The sequence below is a fragment of the Sylvia atricapilla genome, chromosome 3 (assembly GCF_009819655.1).
Source record: "Sylvia atricapilla isolate bSylAtr1 chromosome 3, bSylAtr1.pri, whole genome shotgun sequence".
Taxonomy (NCBI): Eukaryota; Metazoa; Chordata; class Aves; order Passeriformes; family Sylviidae; genus Sylvia; species Sylvia atricapilla.
The window spans coordinates 85,804,917-85,831,910 of NC_089142.1; the positions used below are offsets into that span (position 1 = coordinate 85,804,917).

General features: G+C 37.3%; 1 protein-coding gene across 1 annotated transcript in view; it reads right to left on the bottom strand.

The window, feature by feature from the left end:
* The window catches only part of RBKS (ribokinase), a 71,757-nt gene that overhangs the window by 39,727 nt on the left and 5,036 nt on the right, over positions 1-26,994 (bottom strand). Inside the window, exons 2-4 of the mRNA XM_066316046.1 lie at positions 12,390-12,522; positions 7,049-7,112; positions 4,253-4,315 (exon numbers count right to left, since the gene is read on the bottom strand). Coding sequence (XP_066172143.1) covers positions 4,253-4,315; positions 7,049-7,112; positions 12,390-12,522 — 260 coding nt within the window. The remainder of the gene's footprint in view (positions 1-4,252; positions 4,316-7,048; positions 7,113-12,389; positions 12,523-26,994) is intronic.

The window sequence follows — 26,994 nt, forward strand, 5'->3', positions numbered from 1 at the left end:
ATCAAATAGATCAAACAATGCAATTGTAACAATGGCTGCAGAGCTTGTGCATAATAATTCACAGCGAAAAAAATTTTATTTGTGACCAGAAAAGAATGTTACACGAAAAAACATGCTGCCAAATCACATAGCTTATGAATATGAGGGTGGGTTTGGGGTATGATATGGTATCATAATTTCTAGGCAACCACTTGATAGAAATATTGAAGAATCTTGCACACAAAATGTTCAAGTTCATGAAGAAAGTCAGTATGTAGAAAGTCTCTAAAATTCAGGTGACATTTCTTCATAAAATTGAAAGTTCAAACCGAAGATTTTCCTCTATGTAAAGTATAATACAAATAAGCTGGCATACGTATTCTAAGTTTGCCTTGTTTACTTAGCCTTACCTAAATATATATATTTAATGCTTTTTTACTAGTAGTGCTTTGGTACTGAAGGTACACTCAAGTTACAAAATAATGTCTATTCACTGTTCACGAATGATTAATAAGTTTATCATAAAGGCAGCACAATGCCTGTCTCAAGTGACGGTTATCATGCAGCGTTCTGTGTAGGTGAGCTCCAAGCCCTAACTTGCAATAATCAAGTGAATTTTCATCATGACTTGCCAAACTCTGTTGTGCCTCCACTGAATTTTTGCTAGGAATATGAATATTAACACTGTCAGACTTGTTCAAACCTCTAGTCCATTTAGGCCAACTTAATGGCATCAACAGTCAGTACCAGATATAGACAAGGCTGCAAAAACCTTCAGAGGTAATAATGTAAAAAATTATCCTCAAAGAGGGTTTTTCCCTGCCTACTTGTGTGTGTAAAGGTAGAACACACATCATCACTTCATGGAGTTCTTACCATTCAATATCACATTACTAGTGGAAGGTGTGCAAAGTGACAAAACTAGTGGCAAGAAGGCAGACTGAAAGGGGAAACAAAAACTTGCCTTTGAAGTGGTGTGATGCACCTCGAAGAAAATGTGTTAAGAAAAGCAGCTGGATGTACCAGCTTTTATCCTTAAGAGAGAAAGTACAGATCTGGAAGGGTACAGGACCCTGGTATACTGAACCTTGTGTTTCGTAAAATCAAAACTTTCTGAAAAGGCAGCAGCATAAAAGAGAGCAACTGAAAAGAACACAAGGTCCCAGAAATATTTCTGCAAAGATTTCTGAGACCAGCCCAGAGGGAACCTTTGCAGCATCTCTGGGCTGCACAATTTTCAGTGTAGCTCTATAAACTTGTTAAACATCTCTCTACGATTCTGCATTAAAGCAGAGATTGAACCTCTCTATCTTTTATTGAAACTATACTGTATTGTCCCAGAATATAATCAACTTTGGGAGCACTAAATGTGCCTGATATTTTTCAATTTTTAGCACTTTGCCAATTACAATTGTGGGTGAGTTATACTTGTGCAATGCAGTAACCAGTCAAAACCTTCCAAGAAATTCTGCAGCACCAGTTAGACAGACAGAGGTAACATCAGGGAAGATTTACTTCAGAGCCTCATCTGACTCTTCTCTACAGCTTTCTTTTGCTCTGCCTTCACTCATACATCACAGCATCATACACCCTCTACTTGCATATCTCCTACTTCTCCCTGTGATTTTTCTCAGTTGGTTTGAGTTGGCATTTTCCCCAAGCATCAATACTTGCAAAGATTTGATAAGAAGGGTAGGTTAGGTGTGTAACAATACAGCAATGAAAACTTGTCAATTGAAAGAGATGATAACTATGTCTTTTATTTGTCCCTCATCTTCACACAAAACACCATCACCAACCCCAACTTCAAATGCTTCCCTTGTAGGTATAATTTGAACTAGCAGAAACTACTTTATGTCCATTGAGTGCTGTGGTGTTTCAGCTATGCCAGCACAGCCACTGCAGTAAAACATGCATGTGTAGACAAGCCCTTTGAAAACTGCTGTAAAGCCTGTTTAGGTCAAATCATCCAGGTTTCTACAGAAAAAAAAAAAAGAAAATGTCTCTTGCAACAGCAAAGCACATAAGTACTGCTATTTTACTGCAATTTACTCAATTCAGGCGCCAGATGGTTTTTGAGAGAAGTAACAACGAGAACCATTACCAATTCTGTGCATCTGTTTGCTTTAGAGCATAGTTCTGACCAGGTTTGCTCTTCTACTAGATTTTAAATTAAATTTGAGGCCAGTGCTAACTTAGCATACGATTTTTTAGTTACTCAGAGGCACAAACTACATGACATTAGGCATTATTCATGTCACTGTGTGAATCACAAGACTGTCACATACCGTACCTCACACCAACACTACCACATAAGATAGCCCACTGTGAACCTCATCGCCTCAAGCATCCCTTTCCTTATAAAGGTTCCACATCCACAAAACTGTTTTGTTCCTTATCCTTCAGAAAAATTCTTGGTTGTAAAATTTTAACAGGTTGTCCTCTGTTCATTCAAGTTTAGACTGTTTATATCTTAGCTGGCCATACATATGAATTGGGAAATTATAAGACTATAAGGTTCTCATTCAACTACTCTGGACAGTAAGCCTACTGCAAGACATGTACAAAACAGTGAGGCCCACTGGATTCCCACTGTCCCTCCTATTTACAATGCCCATAGTGACTGTAGGCAGCATAAGAAGTGTCAAGAGTTGCTGCGTAATCTACCTGCTGATCCAAACCAAGAAAAGGAGGTGAAGTTAACGGGCAGCTATCCAGGTTATCCAATGTATTAGCATTACCTTATTTCTGAATTAGAGCTGCCATGCAAGGCTTGGATTAATCTTACTTAGGGAAAATTAAACTCACATCTCCAACTAATTTGCCTAATTTTCCTGAATATTCCTGTGTAGGCTTGCCTTTAGTCACAGTTCCTTTCCAGTTTTGCTGTGTGAGTAAATAGTTATGTTTCCTTTCCCATTTTGAGCTGTAGCCCAATGTACAACCATCAGGTTACATAGAAGCTTGGTAACTTGATGTGTCAGCTAAGCTGTGGTAACTGTTCAAATGAAGCCTCTTAGCAACTCCAAAAGTGAACTAATCCAATCACACTTAATTTGTTATGTTTGCATAAACATTATCAGTTCTGAGCTCTGTATTTTGATCCTGGCACACTTCTTTTAAGGGCTCTCAATAGCTTGAGGGAATAGCTTGAAATGGCATGTAGATGTGGAACTTAGGTAGATGGTTTAGAGGGGGACTTGGCAGTGCTGGGTTAATGGCTGCACTCTTGATCTTAAAGGTCTTTTTCAACCTAAATGACTCCATAGTAAAAGTGATGGGTAAGACAAAGTAGGAAAGGTGAGCTTTAAACTTCTAATATACTGTGTGTTCAGGACAGTATAAAACTAGGTAGATCAGCTGGCTGATTAAATTATGCTTGAGGAAAAGACATAAAGTTTTCTGAGGATAGTTTAGCATTCTGGACAAAGAATATGAAAACAAGCCAAACCTTTATTTCTTCCCCTGCAAAATAAGAGCGAAGGCACAGGCTAAGGAAAACTAACATGAAAAAAAAAACCCCAACATTTTACTGTGTACTCATCACTGCAGATGCAACTTGAAATCAAGATTTGTGGTAAAATTACAAGATCAACAGAAATATTTCTGTTTATACTAAGGACAACTCCTTTTCCTGATTGAGGGCATAATGACTCACTTGGTGTCCTCAGAAGGCAAACCCTTCCCTCATAGTACTAGAGGAAATGGCCTCAAGTTATACCAGGGGAGACTTAGATTGGATATTAGGAAAAAATTCTTCACTAAAAGGGTTGTCAAGCACTGGAATGGATGCACAGGGAAGTGGCTGAGCTACCAACCCTAGAGATACTGAAAATACGTGTAGATGTGGCACTTTGGTAGATGGTTTAGTGGTAGACTTGGCTGTGCTGGGTTAATGGTTGGACTCCATAATCTGAAAAGGTCTTTTTCAACCTAAATGATTCCACAGTAAAAGTGCTGGTAAGTTGTAGTGGAAAAGGAGAGATTTAACCTTCTAATACACTGCATGTTCCGGAATGTAAAACCAGATAGTTCAGCTGGCTGATTGAAATACGGCTATCACACTGCTAATTTAAGCATCTGATTCTGCTGCTTTTAGGCACCTAATTCTACATTGCCTGCAATAAAAAGAAGTGCAATGAAGTGTGAATAAAATCTTGAAAAAAATTAAAAATGTAGAAAAAAAATCTACAATTAACAGTAACAAGGCAAAGGTTTTCTTTATGGCTGTAAAGGCAGAACAAAGAGGACAATTCAGAGCAGAAATATGTACCTTCACTGTTGACAATTATTGAAGCAGTTCCAGTAGCAGCATCTGTAGTTTGACCTACAAATGCTAAGAAAGGGAAAAGTTAGAGCATGCACTAGTTCAATACATTACTTTCAACCAATAGCATGTGACACAGTTTAATTGAATTAAATCTAAAATGAACCCATAACCTCCAGCAATTTAAAAATGCTAATTACTCTTTCATGTGCAACAATGCCAGAGAAGCTAACAACAACAAAAAGTGTTAATTTACACCCACAAAACAGAATTACGAGTCCAACATTCTTTAATTTGGCTACATCTCCGCATTAGAGAAAGCATGTTATTTATACAGCCTTCTCAGGCACTCTACTCCTACTTGGAAATATTTCTTTTATCCAATGAAACAATAGAGTCAAGGCTAAAGAAAAACAAAAATACTAAAACAACCCAGCATCTCATTCTGTGTAGATTTGCATTTCAGCAGCAATATTAACTAATGCTATGAAGGCAGTGGTGGGGTTATATGTTTCCTCTTTGGATTATTATTCATAGAAATTAACATGACATTGGCAGCACTGTCTGTTATAAAGATGGCTCCATGTTTACTACTATAAGAACCTGTTTTCAGTCAACAGAAAATTTGTCAAATACCACCCAATGATAGGAAATTGGTAGAAGAAACCAGTAGCACTGCAGCAGAAAACTGACCAAAAAGCTGAGAGTTTCTTCTTTTTTCCCCAAAACCTGTATTTGAGAAAAATCTACTATTCCATTTGAGACAAATTCTAGTGACCTTTTGTTTAAGCAGCTCTGGTGTTCTAACATTTTAGAACATGGATTTAATGCTGGGCAAAAGTGGGCTTCTTTCTTAAGATGTGCCTTTGTGTCCAGTTTAACAATCTGCTCCAATTTGAAGAAGGCTGAAAAACACCTTACATCATGCTCATCTGGTTTTGCTGAAGTCTTGCAGATACTCTTGCCTAGCTCAGTTACCATGGTCAGAGCAGTACCTCCCTCACAATTACAGCTTCTTTTCTGTCTGCACACTGGAACTGAAAGCAGAGAATGTGTGTGTGTCTTCTGTACTCTCAATGCTCTTGCAGCATTAGAAGCAAGTTGCCCACTTCAAATGCAGTAAAAGCAACAACAAATCAATAAAGAACTAAATGGTCTGACCAGCACTGGTGGCTGGTTGGTTGTGGAAGACAAGAAGCCAGGGAAAGGGGAAAATTACAAAACAGATTGGAATTGGAAAGAAAAGCTGATATGCTAGGAAACAGAAGAGCAACATAAAGAAGACATACAACAAGGACCCAAGATATGAGAGCTGGCAGAACTGGCATTGCCCCAAGGATTTTCATCCAGTACCCAGTATCCTTATGTCCAACAACAGGGATATGCTAGAAAAGGATTAAACTGGGACAAAAAGCCCATGACTGAAATAAGACCATCTTGAGCAAAAAGCTCTGAACACACTGAATCACCCTTGCCTCTAGATCTTGGAATACAAGTTAGGATCTTGGATCAACCTCACCAGCAGTGTATCTTATTTTTCTCCAGGGCTGATCAAAGGAGGAGGTAACAATCAAATACAATTCTGAGATATTTTTAAGTCAATCAGCAGAAATTAAGACCTTGGGCCTAAACATTCCAAACCTTCAACTGATCTACCTAGGTAGCCATGAACTGCAATATGATGGGATTTCTGAATTTTTTTCCCTACACTTTCCTTTCATTGCTATAAAGATTACTTAAATATTCATGTGAAGATTGCACGAACCATCATCTGAATCAGAAACATTAAAATTCTTTGTGGCATATGCATTTTCATTAAGTGCTATGCATTATAATTGCTTCATTTACACAATTGAAGACATAAGGTAGGCATGCTTTGGAGATATTCAGAACTGTACACTAACAGACACTGTTTTCATGGCATCCTTGCTTGGTTTCTTGACTAAGTTGAAAGACACACAATGAATAAACCTATATATACATCTGTGAAATATTCAGATGCTACACTGATAAGCATAATAAAAAGCTCACAAAATACTGATAGTTTTGTCTTTAAGGCAGGATTTGAATAATGCAGTAGATTAAGCTTGTGGCTGCACATTAAACAGAAGAGATAAATGAAATATTGAATTGCCACTTAGTGATTACATCTGTCCATCCTTGTCCACCCCAAAGCAGACAAGGATCGTACAGGAAAATGTGATCATATAGTTAAGCAGGGCACAGTAGAGAGAGAATTGGTTTGACAAAGGTGAGAAGATAATAAAATATTATGGATGCCTAATTTTCCCTTTGTCTGAAAGCCTTTTAACATTGATTTTTGTGTGTATGTGTGTTAACATCAGCTGCAGTCTCTAAAACGACTGCATGGGTCAGTTCACAAAGCAAAGGTGAAATGTTCTGCACTTACCACTGAATTTCCACTCTATCCCTCCTCTGAAAAAGTGAAGTTGAGAATGAGGAATCGGAATGAATTTTTCAATTTCTCACCCGGCATTATTATGTAATGATAATGCCAGACTAAACAATTGCATAACAGCAGATTTCTTCAGGTGACTTGCACTGATGCAATTATCTGACATTTAGAGGCAGTAACACTACATTTCATTTTTAGTGGTACAGCTGATTTCAGAAGTACCCATATTCTCCTTCATATTCATTCATTCCTGCCAGCTGCATCAAAATAGTTATTCATAGTTCTGAATGGTAAAACATATCCAATAAGGTAAAAAAATAATAAATCCTCCACCATCAGTTTTTGAAGTCCAAAAATAATATGAAATATTTAAAGTAAAATTTTACCTGTAGAAATACCATTCTTCTTCAAATTATCAACATAATCATTGCCAAAGGAATCATTCCCAACCTATACAAAAGATAAAAGAATGGGTTTTCTTTACAGAAAGGTGAGAGGATAAATATATCATCTTTAGACAACCAAATGCTTTACTGTAATTTAAATACAACACTTTTAGTCTTGAAGCCCTCTGCCTTATTAATCAACAAATAATAAATTAAGAAATAATGGAAAAAATGTAGTAAGAGTACTAGCAAATGATAAGAGCAGTGTTCGCAGTTTTCTCCTGCTCTATTACAAACTCCCATGTTGTCATATTCAAGTTTCATCCTTATACAATCCCTGTGCTCCTCTGACATGGAAACTTCTGGGGATTTTAAAATCTGGACATGTACTAAATTTTTTAGCTTTGAATTGAAGGCATTTCCATCAATTCTGGTGTCCTCCTTAACTGCAGTTTGTATTTTGAATTTTCTACCTCAAGTTTCCTTGGTGAAAAAATATCAAACTGTGTCTATGGGATGGAAAGTGACAATAAACACAGCATTACCAATTTCTGCAATTCTCAGTACTAAATTCTCATGTACTGTTTAGAAATTCCCCATTTTTTGTTTGCATTATCCAGCAACAGCAGATCAAGTTGAGTTAGGGAGTCAAGCTATGGTCTATTCTTTTTCTAACAGGAAGTTAAAAAGCTTGTAATTTCAGTTCCATTAATCTTTTCAGCTGAAAACAACTCTGCATGCTGTTTATTCAAACTAATACAAATTTCTTTTTTGTTATATTACAAAAGCTGAACAAAGGAGATGAGGTACATGGACAAAAAATAGTTTAATTCGCTTAATATCATGCAAGCATTTAAAATATATTTATAAAGCAAACAAAGCTTTTGAGTCACCACTCTTAACCTGTCTTCAGCATGCATAGCATGTGTTCCCAATTCTAAGAATGAGTTGTGTATCCAAGCAGTGTTGAAGACTAACCAATGCTACAGAAAGTATCTTTGCAAGAGGAAAAAGAAACACCTTTCAGATCAGATGCCAAATCGAGATACTGGTTATGGGTCTAGAGGAGCCCTATCCAATTATCCATCTTCTCATAAAACAGCACTACATAACTAATGGTGTATTTAAGTTCCTAGAAGCAGCTGCTGCTACTGGCTGCTGTTAGAAATTTGTCTGTTTATGAGTTCAGCCCTGCAGAAAGCTTGGAGAAGGCCTGAGTACCAGCTAGTGATCAAAAGAATCGAACACTTTGATTCAGAATTCTAAAATTTAAAGTGTCACAGATGGATGATCCTTTTCCTCACATATTTGATTGCATAACCATGACTTGAAACTTCCATCTCCTATGATATCAATAAGGGTTTTTTCTAAAGCATTATTAAGGATAGTCCCAGTCTTTTAGCAAAGGAGGACAGCAATTAAGGTCAGAATAGTCCAACCAGATGGACCATTCCTCTAGTATATGCAAAAAAAGCCCAAGCAATCCAATATTTTCTTGAGTCACTGTGTTCTTCATTGTTAGCATATTAGAGTATTTCTGTACTTCTGACTACTCCCAGTTTGCCAGACACAGCAGGTTGTCAGAAGCTGCCACTTCTGACTGCTTTAGACTGGATGACTGCAGCCATCTGCAATTTAAACCTGAGTTGTGCTCACCTCTGCAGCCTAACAGCTGTGCTCTGGAATACCTTCCCTCTGATGGTATCACCTTCTCCCTCCCTTGCTACTGTGACTCTTCTACAACAAATCTCGCAATCTGCTCAGTTAATTCAGCAATAAAATATTTCATAACTCTCTTCCAAAAGCCCAGCTGAAACTTCCTTCCTTCAGCTCTGCATCCTGCATGACTGACAGACAAGGCATCCCTTACTTTTTAACTGTCAAAACAGCTGAGAGCAGCCTTGGTACTTTTTGCTCACAGTAAGACATCTCAGTCCTGGAGGGAAGCCCTCCAGCGGGTGTCCATGGAGGTCACTTTCCTCTGGAAACTTTTTTCTGTGTTCATCAGTATCCAACCCAGTTAATCCTAGTGCATTTGAAGGACTTTATTTTTCCATTCAGGCTTTACCCTCAAGGAAGACAAGAGTATTGGGCATCAGACTCAGTTTAGATTAAAAGCATATTTACTGACCATGTTAAATTATATAACACTGTTTTAAATATTTTCTGCTTTTGCACAGTCTCTGCTAGATGGACTAGAGGATAAACAGAAAAATAAATGTTTTAGTCTGCTGACCACAGAACACTGTTAAGTGCTGAAACAGCATTTCTTTTTTCTTAAATTCTTAACAACAAAAGCCATTCATACAAGCATTATTGTCACACAGTTTGCATATCAGAATAAGTGGAATTACATCAGTATTTTTCAGTCTGGGTTTTCCCTGCTTATGGTCATTATGCTTATGATCATGTTTTCCACCTGGAGCTAGGGAGCTGGCTGGCATCATAGCAACTAGAATTCTACAAACTCATCTGTACCTGAAAACTACTTACAACAAAAAGCATGTGCCTCCTGATAATTTTTATTTATTTTATATGTTGTTTCTTATCCTTATAAAATTATATATATTTCTTCTTTTGTCATTATGGAATTAAACAAGTACTAAAGACAAATATAAGACACTAATACAAACGAAAAAAGCAATTGAAGATATCCATCATATTCTGGGCTGCATCTGAGATACGGCTATATTCACACAATGAAGTGAGAATTTAGCTTATAGCACTTCAATTAAATTTGGCTTACGGTTCATTTAAAAAGACTACACAAGATGGTAATACAATACTTCCTGTTTCTAAGTAGAAATTAAATGCAGCCGTGGCTTAAACAGAATTTAGTATGTGCAGTATCAGCAATGTCCAGTGAAGATCATTCCAAATTGTGTGTCAGAAGTAAAGTAGGACCTTTTTCAGCACCAACATCCCTCCACCACCTTATTCTAGGATGCCTAACAGATTTTTTGGGGATTGGTCATGACAAAAATAAAGAAAAATAGGGGACTTTGGAATCTCTCTAGAACACTGTAATTTTTTCAGTACTGCAACAGTGTTCTTGTACAAACCTGAGCAATTAATTTATTTGCTTAGACCCTTTAGTACCCTGAAAGGAATCCTTTACATTTCTCTGTAACTATTCCACCAGTACATTGTTTTACAGGAGGGAGCAAATTGACTGCTACTGTGACACACATCAATAACTCAGAGTAACAGTGGTCATTTGCAGAGATATCCAGGCAGGAAGCAGAACACTGTCTGCATTTCCACTACTCAAACTCCATTTTTAAACATTTTTTACAATTTTTACATTAAATTCCACAGCACTCTGTGGCACCTCTAGTCATAACAGTAAGTCATTATAACATACCCTCTCTCAAACCCTCAGTGTTTTAAAGCTCTGAGGTATGAAGAATTCCTTGTCACTTGATCTGAGACATCTATCTCCAGTCTTGTTAAGGACATATTCTGTCTAAATCAAACTGCTACTAAGAGGATGCCACACTCCATGAAATGTCCCTTTAGTATTAATACTGATTCCATTTTCTGAACTTCAGATTGTAGAAGTAATTTTTGCACCCATACTGGATAAAAAAAGTTGGGAAATATGACCAAGACAGAAGCATGTAACTGAGCACAGAGTATGTGTGTGAGGGGCAAACCAGCTTAAAGAACCACTGAATACTTTAGATTACTTGTTGCAGTAAAAATAATTTAATTGTAGAAGCTCATTATTGCCAGATTCTTCTTAGTTTATTAAGCAAGAATTTTTATATTCCATTAACCTATGCAGATATAAGATTGTATATGAGACTTCCATAAGATGAGACAGTATTTTATGAGGCTATAAAGTGTAATTTTTAAAAACTAAATAATAACTTTCAAAATTAAAAAGAAATAGAAAATGCTAACATTTTCTCCAACAAATACACAACAGAAAGAGAAGAGAGACAGACAGACAGGTGGAAAAACAGAAAGATGGAAAGACCGACAGAAAGAAAGAAAGAAGGAGAGAGAGAGAAGATTGGGTTTTACTGAAATAACAGAAATACGGTTTTGAAAAGTACTTAGAAAATATAGTAGCTACTAAATTTTATTAATGCATATTTTTCCATTGCACTGAGCGAAGGCTAGACCATTAAAAAAATATAAAGCGAAATTTTCACTTGCAATGGAAAAAAATCTTTAACATTTAGCAGGAAATGTTAGAAGGGAATTCACTGCCAGTTCATCTTGTACTTGAATCTGATCATTCTTGAATGCAAAGATGATCAAATATACACAAAATGACAGAAGCACAAACATTGCCAAAAAACCCCAGCCCTATACTGCAGAACAAATAGTGATAATAACTCACAGAAATGCTTTCAGGTGTAATTTAAATTTATAGCTAACATTGTTTAGTCTAAATACTGAATTGGAAGAATATTGAGGAATACTTCCTTGAGATGTTTCCAATACTTCTCAAAAAATCCTTGACAGACAATGATCCAACAAATTTAGCATCCTCCCCAGCTATGGCAAAAAACAAAGTATGTCCAGTCAATTTGAACTTTCATCTACAGTTAGCACAGGACAGACAATAAAGACTACAGAGAGAAAAAATTTGATCTTAACCATAGTAATGATCACTCAAAACTTATAATGTTTAATGACAAAAATCAAAGAAAAGCATTGTAAGAATATAGCATCTGCCAAGTTGAATCAGCCCAATGGTCTGTGAGCAAGTCTTTAGAGCTGCAGTACATCAGATGTTTCAGAAAACTAGGCAAAAATATCACAGAGCACACAAAGGTGCTAGAATTTGGATATGATCATCTTATCTTAACCTCAAGTACTGAGTGAGATAGTGACTCAACCCTAAAAGCACTTTTACATTCCTTCTCCAATTTGTCATGGGCTTGTCAGTGTAGGATTTTTTAATCATCTACAAAGTAAATTTCAGAGCAACCATAGCTTCTAGCACCTCATGCCATCAATGGAGTGCTGATCGCTGTAACAGGGGGAACATAAAGAGGAAGGCCTAATCAAGATTTCTTAAACTTTGAACATATCTAACTCTTTCTAATTCTCTTTTCCATGGTATATCAACCTAAGTTTTGCAATCTTTTTCTACATGCAATTTCTGCCAGATCTGTAGCCAACTAATCTTTGGTTCTGGCAGTGTTCTTAAAGCCTTCTCCATGCTTAAATCTATAGCTGAAATAAGAAAAAGAAAAGAGAATTAGAGAGAGATTTTAAAAAACTAAAAACACACCAAAAGCTTTTTGGTAAGTGAGCAAAAGGTTTACTGGAATTTGCATGAACATTCAGTTCAGCTGTAATTGAAGAGCAAGTCAGTGCTTACCTTGCAGATGAGTGAGGTCTTGGCCCCAAGTCGAGCAGACTGGACACATTGGTTGGCTCCTTTCCCACCAAAACCAACAAAAAACTTATGTCCCAGGATAGTTTCTCCAGCTTTTGGCAATCGAGTAGTAAGGCTATTCCAATTTAAAGCAATATTTACATACATTAGTGACTGAAGATAACAAGCATCTTCAGAATAAGAGTTACAGTCTCATAATCCTAAATGGCTCAACAGTTAGCCAATAAGACTGAAAAATACTTGAAAGACCATTTAGGGTTCTACTCCACATCCCACTAGTTTATTTTTTACATGCCACCCAGTCAAGTTTCTCTTCCCTTCAGGAGAGGGACTGCATTTCTTTTGTTCGTGTTTCTACAAAAGTTGTACCTGATCCCTGACTGGGATTGCCCAGTGCTAACTCAATACAGATAAACCATAAATCTATAGGTCTCACTGTTCACAGGGTTTTTTACTGTAACATTAGGCTCAAGTTTACATATAGTTAATTTAATTCCATTACATCTAATTGTAGGTTCTTAAACTACCCTTAAGTAATTTTTCAATCTGTTGGTGTTCACACCCCTAAGAATTGCAACCATTACCAAAACCTACCCCTCCGCTGTCATGCAGGCACACTGCACATATTTAACATTTTTAAGTTTTTCTCTTATAAATCAAGCTTTACAACTTCTCAGCATTTTGTTTTTTTCATTGAATGCAGTCCAATTACATTTACATCCTTCTGCGTGCCCAGAACCAGATGCACTAATACAAGCCGAAAGCCATCAGAAGTGTATTCTGGTTTCATTTCCATTTTGGAAAAAAAACAAAACAAAACTGCAGTTTTGTAAACCCTACCAGATGCTTTGCTATCTCAAATAAAAGTTGAAAGGAATAAAAGACACCACTGAGACTGCAGGATAGAATTTCTCAGAATGCAAAGACTACCTGACTTTTGCAATTTCTGTTAAAATACGTAACCCAAAGATGCATTTCCAACACTCAGATAACCAAAATTTCTGCCTTATCAAGCTATGCATTCCAGGTAGAAGACCTAAAAAACATAACTTTAAAATCTCTTATGCTTCAAACAAGTCTACAACGCATGGAAAGGGAAGGCATTCTACAATATACTAACAAGTTGTTCAGTCAACAGCAGTCACCTCAGTTTCCAGAAGTCTGCAGGATAGAAAGGGAGCACGGGGAATGGGAGTTTGAAAGAATGCAGAAGAACCCACCCTAATGATGAAGAGACCAACCTCAGCTATGTTTGTTAATCTATAACATCATATTACAAATAAATCTCACAGCAGCTTCAAAATCCAAAAATTTTGAATTCTGAGTTCTGGCCTCCTCATAACAAGAAAGCTGTGGAGCCCCTGGAGCGGGTCCAGCCCAGGGTAGCAAAGATGATTGAGGGTCTGGGGAATCTCCTGTATGAGGAAAGGCTGAGGGAGCTGGGCCTGTTCAACCTGGAGAAGAGATGGCAGAGAAGGAACCTCATCAAAGTGTATCAGTATCTGAAGGGAGAGTGCCAAGAGGATAGAGCCAGGCTCTGCTCAGCAGTGCTGAGCAATAGGACAAACAATGGGTAGAAACTGATGGACAGAAAGTTCCACCTGAACACAAGGAAGAACTTCTTTACTGTGTGGGTGACTGAGCCCAGAAAGTTTCCCTGGAGATATTCAAGAACTACTTGGATGCAATGTGCCAGGTGCTCTAGGATGACCTTGCTTGAGCAGAGACATTCGAACAAATGATCCACTGTGGTCCCTTCTAACTTCAACCATTCTGTAACTCTTTGAAAATTGCCAGCCTTCCAATTCAGAATAAAGTATTAGATATTAGGAGAAATTATTCACTGTGGGGGTGGTGACACACTGGAATTTGCCAAGAGAGGTTGTGGATGCCCCAGCCCTGGCACTGTACAAGGCCAGGTTGGATAAGGCTTATGCCTAATGGGGAGTCCCTGCTCAAGGCAGAAGAGATTTGGATGATCTTTAAAGCTCCTTTCAACCCTGAATGCTCTATGATTGTATGTCTCTGCACTAGGCAATCACTACAGATTGTTCTTTGAAAGGATATGAAGAATATGTGTATATTACTTTTTGAGCTTATGCTGCACCTTCTGGGGCATATGGGTGCTTACAGAATCTTACAGAACTAATGACAGAGCACAACCTAATTTACTGAAAATTCTTGGGAAAAAGCAAACTTTTTTTCCTCAAATTTTCAATTTTATGATTGTTACAAAGTCAAGAAAACCTAAAATGAAACTAGCAAAGTCAAACAAGTCCCAAACTCCCAGAAATTAAGATTTTGGCTTTGAAGGAGTTGTTACAGGTCTGTGCTTCAGTAGCTATAATTTCCAGAGAGACGCAGGTAGCGATGCAGACTCACTAACAGAGACACACACTAACACAGCATGTCAAATTTTAGTGCGAGGATAGCATACACAGTCACCAGATTTCTTTTGCGTGGGTGGCCACAGATAAACCCCAGAAGAGTCACAGATACAGCTCATAGCACTCATTTCCAGAAATTCAGAGCCAGGAACATTTTGTTGCAAAATGTTTAAACCATTTTCAATAAAAATACAAGAGCTTTAAAAAAATACCCTTATTACCTTATATATGTATGTATATATCTATATATCTATAGATATACACACACACATATATACATATATATATATGGCAAGGATTGCTAAGCTCCTTATACAGCTAAGTTAAAACTGCTTGCCCACAGCAGCATCCAGGGAATTGTTTCCAATGAGTAACCGTAGGCTCCCATGGAAAAAGGTGCAACAACAAAGAGTATTGGTAAGTAGTTATATATAAAAAACATTCCTTAATGGTAACATCTGTAATTTATCATCATTTTCACCATTGGAAGCCAAAGAAGAGGTGGCCGTGGACCAGGGACTGAAGGCCACAAAACTCTGATGAGGAAGCTCCTCTTCAGCTACTGCCAGGGTACTGCGCATACACATCTAAAATTAAGTGCCATTCAGTAAGGAAGGATGTTTCACCCAGCCATGGAAATAAGAACAAATAGCAGCTCTTGTATAGCTCCTTTCACCCACACATCTCAGTACACCTTAAAAAGCAGAAGAACATCATTATTCCTGTTTTGCGGGTATGGAACTTAGTCAAGGCATTTTGCCTTTTCATGCCTTGGGTCAGTCAAGAAGCCAGGGGCAAAACCAAAAAGAGAGATCAGCTCAATCCACCACCTCACTCTGTCTTCTCATTTAAATTCTAGAGTATGAAAATGGCATCAATTTTCAATTCATCTTTCTTCCTTAGGCTGTTTGATTTTTTTTAAGATTACAGCTTATTCTAAACAGAACTTGCTTCCACAAAAAGTCAATATATTTTTAAGCAAAGATTATCAATTTTTGTGATTCCAGCACACATCTCCTAACAGCACTGCTCAGAGTTCATATTCAAGTATGTTCAACCATAAATATTGTTGTTTTAACAGTGCCTAGACTATGACTTGATTCTTCTCTCTTTTATGTTGGCATCAACATGCAACTCCAGTGGAAGCATCATAATTTCACTGGTGAAAAAACAGGCTTGGTGAGATGCGAATTTCGGCCTGTGTTTCAAGTAGCATGGCATAACAACTGCCTGTGGGAATCAAACAGCTTGTAGAAGACAGGGAAATGACCTTTTTTATTGTTTTGATGGAAAGATACAAGGCAAAGGGCAAAGGATCAAGTGCAAGAGTGATTTATAACTAGTCAATTTTTAAAATAAGCTAAAACAGACCAAGCAAGAACATGCAGCAATTTCTTGTAGCTCTCTACAAACAAACCCTTCACCATATTTCATTTTAGGCATGATTGCCAATCATTCCAGACCAATTCTCCACTTCAGAAGCCCATTCTTATTTTCCACATGAAACAAATTTGGAGCACTGATCTATATATGCAGTTTTAACTTTCAGGGAAACCAGTATTCCAGAAACAGGTTTTTGTTGCTAATATAATGGTATTCTCTCATCATTTAATTCTGCAACTATACTAACTTTTGATTCACATCAGACAGTTTTAATGAGCATTTCAAGCTTCTGTTATGAGCAGGCAGCGATGACTAATCTGCATGATTAAGAAACCCTATAAATTCTTGGCTTATTCATGGTGTCACAAAGAATACCCAAAATAGCCTAAAAGTGATGAAACAGCTAATGCTACTCCAAAACTAGGCTAAATAAGTTAATTAGAAAAAATGTCACATGGGCTTTCAGAATTGTTACATAAAATGTTTTGCAAAGCCGTTTACAACTTTTGACGTAATTTGAAAACACTGACCTGAAAAACCCAATATAAGTTACTATTCAACAGACTCCTCCTTGCTTACATGACAAATTCTGCTCACCTTTAAAAGGATAAATGGTGCAAAGGATACTGAACTGTTATGTCTTATGAACAATCAGAAACTGAACTTGAAATCTCCCAATACATTTTAAGTAAAATATAATTATTGTATGTTTTGTAAATTGTGCATGGTATGACTGAATCATATTTATAGAGGAAAGTTTAGACTCAAACATCTTGAATTACTTTGGACATTACAAGCAAGGACTATAATCACTCATAATTTCAACTGAGTTTTTACAAAACAATATTTAAATGTAAAGCACAGTGGAATGCTGCCCACATTTGTTTGTGACAAATGAAGAATCTTACATACACTTATGTTTCAGAGATTCAGGATGAATAAAGGCACACACATAAGAATTCTACCACTGCACTAACTTCCACCCTCTCTTCCAGTCTGTGCTGCAAGTTCTCTTAGAGGCTAGAGCTGATTAGCATTTGTATTTTATGACAGACATCCCTTTGGAGAGATTGCATTAAAACCAGAACAGAACCCTTTACTAGAGTTGAAGCACTGAATCAGAAGTGAAAGCACACTGTACTGAATCATTAACACAACTTTCCAAATATTCTGGGTCTTCTCAAAAAGTTCCCCTCTAAGCAGTGACTAGATCACATACAGAGATAGAAAGTATGAAGAAGGGGAAAGGGAGAGATGTATATTAAGCAGAATTTGCATAAATTAATCCTGAAATTAATCATGGTTTGCCTCTGATTCCTCACACCTAACCACTGTTTGTTCACTGTTTTCAACAGTGAAAACTAAAAAGATGTATTATTACTGTCGGCTTAAACTGATGTGAAGCCATGCCCTCTTCTCAGCAGCATTTCTCCACTATTTCCTTAGCTCGCTTTTATTGCTTACAGAGTTCCCTAATTCAAAACATTTTTTGTTCAAAATGTTGAACATTTTGTTCATTTTCATTTGGACCAGTGAATTAATCCAACTCATTCTCCAGCAGCCAAGGTGGGCCTGTGAAGGGAGGAGCAGGAGAGCATCTGCTGGCAGCAGTACAGTCAGACTGCCCTGAGCCAAAGCTGGAACTTGCACTTGATACTTACTCTGTATTGAAAACACTTAATGCTCTGTTGCTCAGGTTTGATTCAATAGTGCAATATACTTAGCTCTTTAGATGTATCGAAAAGCAGAGAGTATCAGTATGTTTCAGGGAATGACATGCATGAGAAAGGAAAATAGAAAAGCACAAGAATATTTTTCTCTAAAAAGCCCCAACAATATTCTCATCAGGCAACTCAGAGGGGAAGAGAATTTCTACACCAGATTAAATATCACAAAAAAGTCTTAAAAGGACTGTTATTTAAATAGTATCAAAAGAAACATTCAGATTTTTTAATTTCTGAAGAAAGGTGAAGATGATCAGAGGTAGGAAAACAGCAGCAGAAATACTGAATTTAAAGCTGATTTAATAAAAAGTAATATAATGTAAAGCCCTAGAATTTAGCTTTGATTCTGTTCTCTTTGAATCACTGAACAAAATTTGTTTTCTCCACTCCTGGGAATTCCCTAGAATGGGGAAAATCCCAGTGACATTAGAGTAGGTGTAACTAGCCACTGTCTAGTACATACAATTTACTGGCCTTTCATGATTCTCACAACTGAACAAATACAAAGGAGACAATAGTTCTTGACTCTAATATAACATAACATTGTGGTGAAAAAGTCTCAGACCTCTTTTGGATCTGGCTTTGGTCTGTTTAGCCTTCGTCTGTTTTGTCTAGCTTCATTTTGAAGATTTGAACATGTGCTGTGGGAAAATATCCGTAACAGAGACAAAAAGACCACACTCTTTTCAAAATCTGATGTCCTTGACTCATTTATGCTTTCACTCCTTTTAATCATCCACTGAAAGACCTTATTGGGAGGTAGAAAACTTCCAAGATTTCTAAAGAGATTACCTCAGGAATTTAGTTAACTTTACCACTGTTTAAGCGCGGAGCAATCTGGTTCTAGGTTTGTAGACTTCCTTCAGACCTTGAATGACAGAAAAAACCTTAAAAAATACAGAAAATATCTAATTTTTTCCTTCTATGCTCCTGAACATGACAAGGTTGTCTTTCAAAAAAAACCCCAAAACTTTTCAGACAATTCAAACCCTTGCCTATTGCTTGGATGTTTGATGGTCTGGGTTCTCTCTGTAGCCCACAGTGATGAACACTGTAGAAGCCCTACCCAAGCTGGTACCAGGCACAATAATTGACACTTATAAAGGAGCCCTCTGCAGAACAGTGAGATGCAAAAGCTTTACACCATCATACATTCAGAGGGTTTTTTTAAAACCTGTTTGATTTTACACCAAAAAGCATTTGTCACCACAACACAAACAAGTGAATGATAAATTGGTGCAAAGCAGCAGGAATCTTTTCAATGAGTTTTGCCATCAGGGAAAATATGTATTTTATGAAACAGAAATATATATAAACAACATACAAATATACAAACTGTTTATATAAGCACATTAATATATATATATATATATATATATAAATAGACAAACTGGTTTGTAGATCTCATTACTAAGTGGGTAAACAGCTGAAGTGGGACAACTGTAGAAAATCTCTAGCAAGGAAGAAAATTAAATGAATGGCTGTGAATACACGTAGGAGGCCACAAGAGTTATATCTTCTTGTATGTAGAATCACAGCTTCACTTGAAAAAGACCAAAACTTGTAACACATAGAATGAGAACAGCTGTCCACAGCTCTTCAAGAAGTTCAGTGAATAATTTTGCTGACCCTTTGCGCAGAATCAGATTTTACCCTCCTAGATATTAAAAGATGAAACAAACAGAAAGGCATCCATATGAATGCCCTGAAGGATTTATGGTAATATACTGTACTGCATTTCAGTGAAATTATGGTATTACCAAGAATCAAAATGCTAAATTATGTTATTAATATGAAAACTTCCAACACAAATAAATTATTTTTTGACTAATTACCAAAAAGCTTTCTCATGGAACAACAAACCTGTAACATTTCCTCACACCACTAGCAGTTAAATCTGGGGAAAAGGTGGCACAATCTTCATGAGTTGATAATTTGTGGAATGCTTAATCCTGAAGCTGAAGCTCTAAAGAGATTTAAAAACTCAAATAAATCTATCTTCAGATATTTAAGTCTCAGCAAACATTCCATCATTCTTACCAAACATCTGTTTTGTATTTAACAAAGATTGTGGAAATTTTCAGAATTGCTACTCTCCAGCTTTATTTGCCTCCCACGTTGTTCTTCATTGATGTCTCTCGATTACATTATTTTTGGAATGGCAGTTACATAATTATTTTCAATGCAATCTGACAGTAATGTTAGAATAGACTGTCTCTGAAACAGGCTGTGCTCACCCAGAACTGAAGCAGGCTGCCTACAGTTCCTGTGCTGAACAGAACATTATATCATGATGAAATACTGGTGCTAAAGCAGAAAAAAACAATACAAAACAAAACAAGGTTTGAAACCCAAGTAAAGAGTAATCTTTACATGTCCAAAGACAAATTAAGATAAACAAGACATGTGAACATTAATATTTTCTATACCTCTTAAAAAAGGATTTATCAGACAACAGTGAACAAAGTGGAGATAATACGGTTGGTTGGACAGGCCACAGGGTCCTTTTCTTGTCATTATGATTTTCTATATACTGGTAAATCAACAAAGTAATCTGTACTTCTGCTTTACTATCATACAGAAAATAGGGCACCTACCATACAAGATCTTGCTGTCAGTCTTTTTCAGGTAAAAATAAAAAAGAACCCCCACACATCATTAAGTATTGGCATTATGCACACAAGCATGTTGTGATTTATAAACTATAGCATTAGGAGCAACATCACAGATGTGTCTTCACTACAGAGCCATCAAGACTAAGTACAGTGAGGTCCAAGTACTTATAATTTTCTTCAATAAGAAGTTGTTCTAAAAGCTTATAGCCAAGACAGTAATTTGGACAAATACGATTTTTTTTTTGTCAGGTTTGTAAGTGCAGTGCTTCCTGCTGAATCCATATGGGTCAAAAATGAAAAGTATAATCAAAACGAGGCATTGTTCATATATATTTATTCAATGCATCATATATAATGAAAGTAATAAATATGTTTAAATATATGTATATTTATTATATGGAAATAGAATAGTTCAGTTGAAAGAGACCTACATCATCAAGTTTAACTGCCCAGCCACTTCAGCATACCTTTTTGGTAAAGTTTTACTCTCAAACTATCTTACTGTTGATTCACTGATTTTAAAAAAAGTGTTCTCTGAAGTTCTATCTAATTATAAAGGCATCAACTAAAATCTGGGATTACAGTAATTTTAAGGCTTATGGGGCAAACATGAGAATGTGCAGGGTGTGGGGGAAGTGTGTGTGAGCTTCACTGGCCAAGGTTAACTCTACTGTGACAGGCAGGAATCCCCTCTAAGTAAGCCCCTTTACCTTTTTCATAATTTAAGCTCTCTTGGGAGAGATAGATCCCTAAATATCAGAAGGAAAAGTGTAATTCTGTATAACCCTGGCTTTTGATGCCTACCAATAGACAACTCCCATGTCTCTGTTTAAGCACAGAATTTAATGAGCAATAGGGAATAAAAACTGAAGAAAAATCTGCACATTTCTGCTGCCTCTCTATGGAGTAGTACAGCAAAACTACCAACTACTTTTTTCCAACAGGTCATTTTTCACTTGGTCCTTTCTGGGAAAAAGAAAAACGAAAACAAATTTTAAAAATGATTGAACAATACTAACAGGATATTCCTAATGAACAATACTAACAGGATCAGACAATTAGGAGAAGCAATGAATATTCAATCTCATTGCTGCTGAGAACATAACAAATGCCAGTCTTCCCACGTGAGTACTGAAATTGATCTCCTTATCCTTTATTTTCAGCTCTGACCAATGATTATTTCTTTCTGCTGTTTATACTATCAAGGTTTATGCATTTTGTATAAACAGGGATCTGAAATAACACAGAAAATATAGCAAGTGATGGAAGGAACAAATTAATGAAAGGGAGTTATGATTCTTTGGACGTAAGAGTTATTTTTGAAATATGAGAGACAGGGAAAGAGCAATAAAGAAGAGAAGTGCACTGTAAGAACATGATGTATAAGGACAACAAGAAGAGGTGAAAGCAAATTAGGGGAAATTTCATGGTTCAACAATGACATGCTATTGATGTCGCACAGGAGAAAAAGGAGGAAAAAAGGACTAAATTCAGAAATGGAAAGAAGAAAGAATAAAATACAGAAGAGAGCACATTGATATATTTGGGAACATTACCACCTTCTTATTTTATAATTAGCTGTCATAAAGATCAAGGTGTTCTACAAAGCTGCACCTACTTTGGCAACATACTAGTGAAAAGTAATTTTGTATTTTCTTCAGGCTCCAAGTATATGATACAAAGATCCTCAAGGGAACCTGGATGTCAGCATCAAATAACTTACTGCAGCTTGATATAGGAGCTAACAACCAGAGCCATATAAAACAAGCAAACAAAAACCTTACTGGTAAGCGCCTATGGAAAGAACAGCTCAGACAGCTCCTAAAGGCAACATAATATATATGTCTGCCCAGAGTGTTTTTACACAAACTTGTTACCATCGACTCTGTATGATTTTTATTGCAGCTTTTGATTTGTGCCAGCAGCTCTTTACTGCCAGGAGTACTAAAATTCACCTGAAGATAGTTATGCCTAGAAATGCATTGAGGAAAACAGTTATTTCCATTAACAGTACACCCAGAAAGTAATTCATTAACAAGATAGAATGAAATATTGATTGTACAATTCTGTGTCTCACAAAGGGGATGAAATTACAATATTCTTGGTGTTAAAAATCTAGTGCCTAATGCCTGCCTATTGGGATGAATATTTTCAAAGGAGTTCCTTTAGACAACTTCCCATTTGACTGTTGTGAATCTTGCATGTCGGACATCTCCAGACTAGAAAGGCAAGAGATGTTTTATTTTTAATGGTCAAAAACAGTTTCCAGTAATAGCAGGACAATGACCAAGCATTATAGTAGGTAATAATCACAGATTAAAACTCTGTGGAAGTTATATAGTAGGAGTATTTATTGGGGCTAGAAATTATAAATACTTTCATAGCACACCATAATATTACATGTGCATCACGGGATATAGCAGAAGCCCATGGAATACCCTGCAGTACTGACACAGCTAGCGCCCAGTGCATTGCTGCTTTTCATGCTATTTACTTGGCACTGCTCAGATGCTAACAGCCCTACAGAGAGCAAAAGGCGATAGTTGTGCTCTCTGTAAAGTGGGATGGTATAATGTGAAGCAATGGCCATATGTTACAGAGCATTACTGAGATAAAATGACATCTTTTTGTAGCACAACCTAACACAAACCCTTTCTTATTGTGATATTGGACAACTGGTAAACAAGCTTTCATCCCAACATTCTCTTCCCTGATCACAATGCTTTTACTTCCTGACTTTTCACTTCATCCCAACACAGTTATAAACTCTGGGTTTTCCACAGACAGATGAAGCCTCAGAAGGAATGCAGAATGATGGGAAAGATGCATGCTCAGGAGGTTGCTGTAATGTCACCTGACTGTATCATCAGCAAATAAGAGTCAGGTCTGTTATGGTGTTAGTAACTTTAGTCTCAAAAAAATACATACAATAATTTTGTCTATCCTTTTATTCCAGCCTGGTTCCATTTCAATGAATGACAACAGGAAAAAGAATTTCTTTCTGCTGTAGTCACTCAAATGGTAAGAATTTCAGGAAGAACCCTTTCACATCCTAAACTTTCTGTGTAACTGGACACATGCTAGTTTGTATATACTTAGGGCAGACCATTTTGATTTTTTTTCCCAAATGGTCCTACCCAGACAGTCAAAAGAGATATTTCACGAGAGTTCAGCAATGTTAGGTAAGAAAATAGGCTGAAATGTGCACATGTAGTGTGTTTCTGAAATTAAAGTACATTACCAAGAAATTACTATTAGTTTTGTCTCATATTTCACTACCCAGACTGATGATGTCCTTTCTGTACAAACATTCATCTAATATCTTTATCATTTCTTTTCATGGTCTTTTTGAGGAAAGTCTACTTCCTTGGCTTAAAAATTCTTAAGTATTTGAAGTGACGAAACAAATTATGTTTTGAGTCCGCCACTCTCATCTTGCAGCATTAGCAACTGTTCTAACACTGGACTCTACATTTTAAATGGATGAATTTTCTTTTGCCATTGAAACTTTGGTGTTGAAACCGGCCTCTATAGTCACCAGCCCATGAGAAAGCAAGTACACCCTCAGGAAGGTTCAACAAAGAGATTCAGCTACTGATAGCTGGCAAATAGGGCACCCACTGAAAAGATGAAAAGACTGATGATCACATTGTTTTACTTTTGCGGGTAGTGTCTAATAGGTTACTGACCTCCAAAGGTGAAAAATGACATTCTAGTGAGAGCAGCAAATTGTGAATCTTTAAGTCAAACATTTAAGTAGCGCTAAATGACAAAACTGTAAGGAGCACCACTGGGCTCAGACAAGTGTTCTTGGCCAGGCGAGAGAACACAAGATGGAGTAGCTGATTTTCTTCTCTCATTAGGAAAACATACCCCAATAACGTATCACCTGCTAGGATCAAAATGTTTCTAGATTCATTTACTCCATTACCCAAGTGAACTCTCTAGAGGATTAAGCAATAGTTTCCCAGCCTCACATGGACTAAAGCTAAAAGCTCGGTAAATACTAGTTTTATCTCACAAACCATAATTTTTAATTGCTAACACACATAGGAAAGGCATAATCCTCCACTGATGATATCATAGTCTACTGCCATGGAAATGACTGCAATATCATAAACACAGGTTTAAGATGACCTCACTTTCATAGGAAAGAGGGAAATTTCACTGGAATGTGAATGATACTGGGAATAAATGCATAGATACCATACAGTGAAAAGCTCTCTAACTAGCCTGTTAAACTACAGAAGATGGAGACAATAACTAGACTTGCAGCTGAACAGAAATAAGGTTCTCCTGCCCAAACACTGTGCAACTGCCTAGGAACCTTTGAACAGGGAGCCCTCTGAACTCCTGTCAGGGTTGCCCTTTGTAAGTTCACCACACCACAGAGGAGTCAAATCCCTGCCCTGACAGGCATACAGTTTAACCACAAGAACATGAACAAAGTATGGCTATGAGAACCCAGTGTAGGATCTCAGAGCAACGTTGTAGCTGGAATGCCTCCTAGAATGAGTAAGTATTTCAGAAGTGGGAGGAAGAGAACTCCACAATCTCTTGAGGCACACAAAATAACATGAAGTCAGACGCAAATGCAGAAGTACGATCTCAGCGTGGCAAGTGCTAAGCATTTTGGCAGTGGCTCAGGAAAAGACATATATTTAACCTTCAGCTCTGAAGTACTCTAAGGAGGTGTCAAACAACTCAAGGATTGGAAGCTGAAATTTGTGTGTAAGTTTTGTGTTGCCATGAGTTGGGAACATTGAGTACCCTGCCGGACCCCAAGTCAAGATGAGAAAAGAAGCTTGAACTGAGAAAAGGGAGTGGAGAAATGTGCAAGGCGGTAATGATCTCACTTAAGAAGAACCTTTTATCTTGAAGGATCTCAAAGCAATTTACAAACTTCAGCAGACCAGACACTGCAGCTGGTAGGAACAGAAGCAGACAGCTGGGAACTCACTCATGGAAAGGAGGAGGTAACAGAGGACTCACTCGGTGCCCTGTCTTCCAAAACACTGCTGCTGGGAGAAGACAGCAGGACTAGAACAGTGCTTTTCCCTGAATTTTGCCATGAAGTGAGGAAACTGCAGAAAGCAAGCAGACAGGCAAACCTGACAGAAAGAGCTGCAGAAAAGCAAGGGGCCTTTGGACAACTGGGGACATGTCCCTGTTAGGACTGTAGTTTCCCTGCTTTTTGTCTCAACTTCAACTCTTCAGGTAGACTCATCAAACTTTCTGCAGTAAAACCTTTTGTCATTCCTTTTAGCCTCTTTTAATACCTTACTCCAATTCGCTTTACTTATTCCTATCTTTTTTCAAAGGCCCTTCCTCCTGTCCTCATATTGCAAAATGTTTTCCCAATGCACAGTAGGGCAAATAGTGCTGCTCTTGGTGGCTGGGATTGATGTAGTACAGGCTTGACTGTAGTACCACAGGGGGTATTCTTTAGCTCAAAAGCACTACTAAATACATACTATTAAAACTTAACTAGATAAATGAGTCTAAAAAAAAAGAGGCATATTAGTTATTGCTGAAATGGAATTGCCTCTGGAAGTAAAAACAGTGTCTAATACAGTACACAGTAGCATAGGACACAAAATGAAGACACCCAATGAAAGGGCAGGAACATTTCAATTAAATAGAATCCAGAAAGCGACGCTTCTGTTGTGCTTACCTTAAAAGACATTGTGTGACCACTTTCACATTCATATTTCCCAAGACTTTTTAAACTTCCACATTTCATTTAGGAAGGGGAGGAAAAAACCCATTTTCATGGATAAGAGCCAAAGACAAGGGCTGAGCAGGTGTTCTAGCACCACCAGTCCTTCTCAGAGAGGGCCCACAGCATCCTCTGTGGCACAAACAACAGTTTCTTTCAGAAGGTGCCAGCTGGGATCAATGGCGTACTGTCTCTTACTTGGGGTTCATAACCTTAGTTGCAAATGCAGCCCTTGTAATGAGTTAAAATAAGTCCCTGGTGGCCTTGCCCCAGTTATTTTCTGTTAATTTAAGAAGCACCCAAGCAGATATTTCCCCTCCTTTTTCCCTCTTCAATATTTTGTCATTTTTTGTTAGAGGAACTTTGTTGGAAGCTTTTCAAGTCTGGGGTACAACACCAAATACCTTTAACATGTTAGAATATTAAACTGTGTCTCACTCTAAAATAAACTATCACTCAGATTTTGCTGGAGGATGACAATTTAATTTTGGTTTGCAGCAGTGAAAAGCTTCTTTTGACATGAATGAGCTTGGATCAGGCCCCATATCACCAGTGTTTGGGCCAGTAGAGATACTCAAAAGCTGTATATGCACAGAAGATAATTTTCTTACTGAATGCCATTACTAAAGACTTCATCAACTTGATTTTTATCCCATTTTTCTTTCTGGGCCCCCAAGACACAGCTTTCTTCCTGCCACACAAAGGAACGCAAACAGGAGTTTCGCTGAATATTTAGGTTCTCTAAAATCAGAGCAGAAC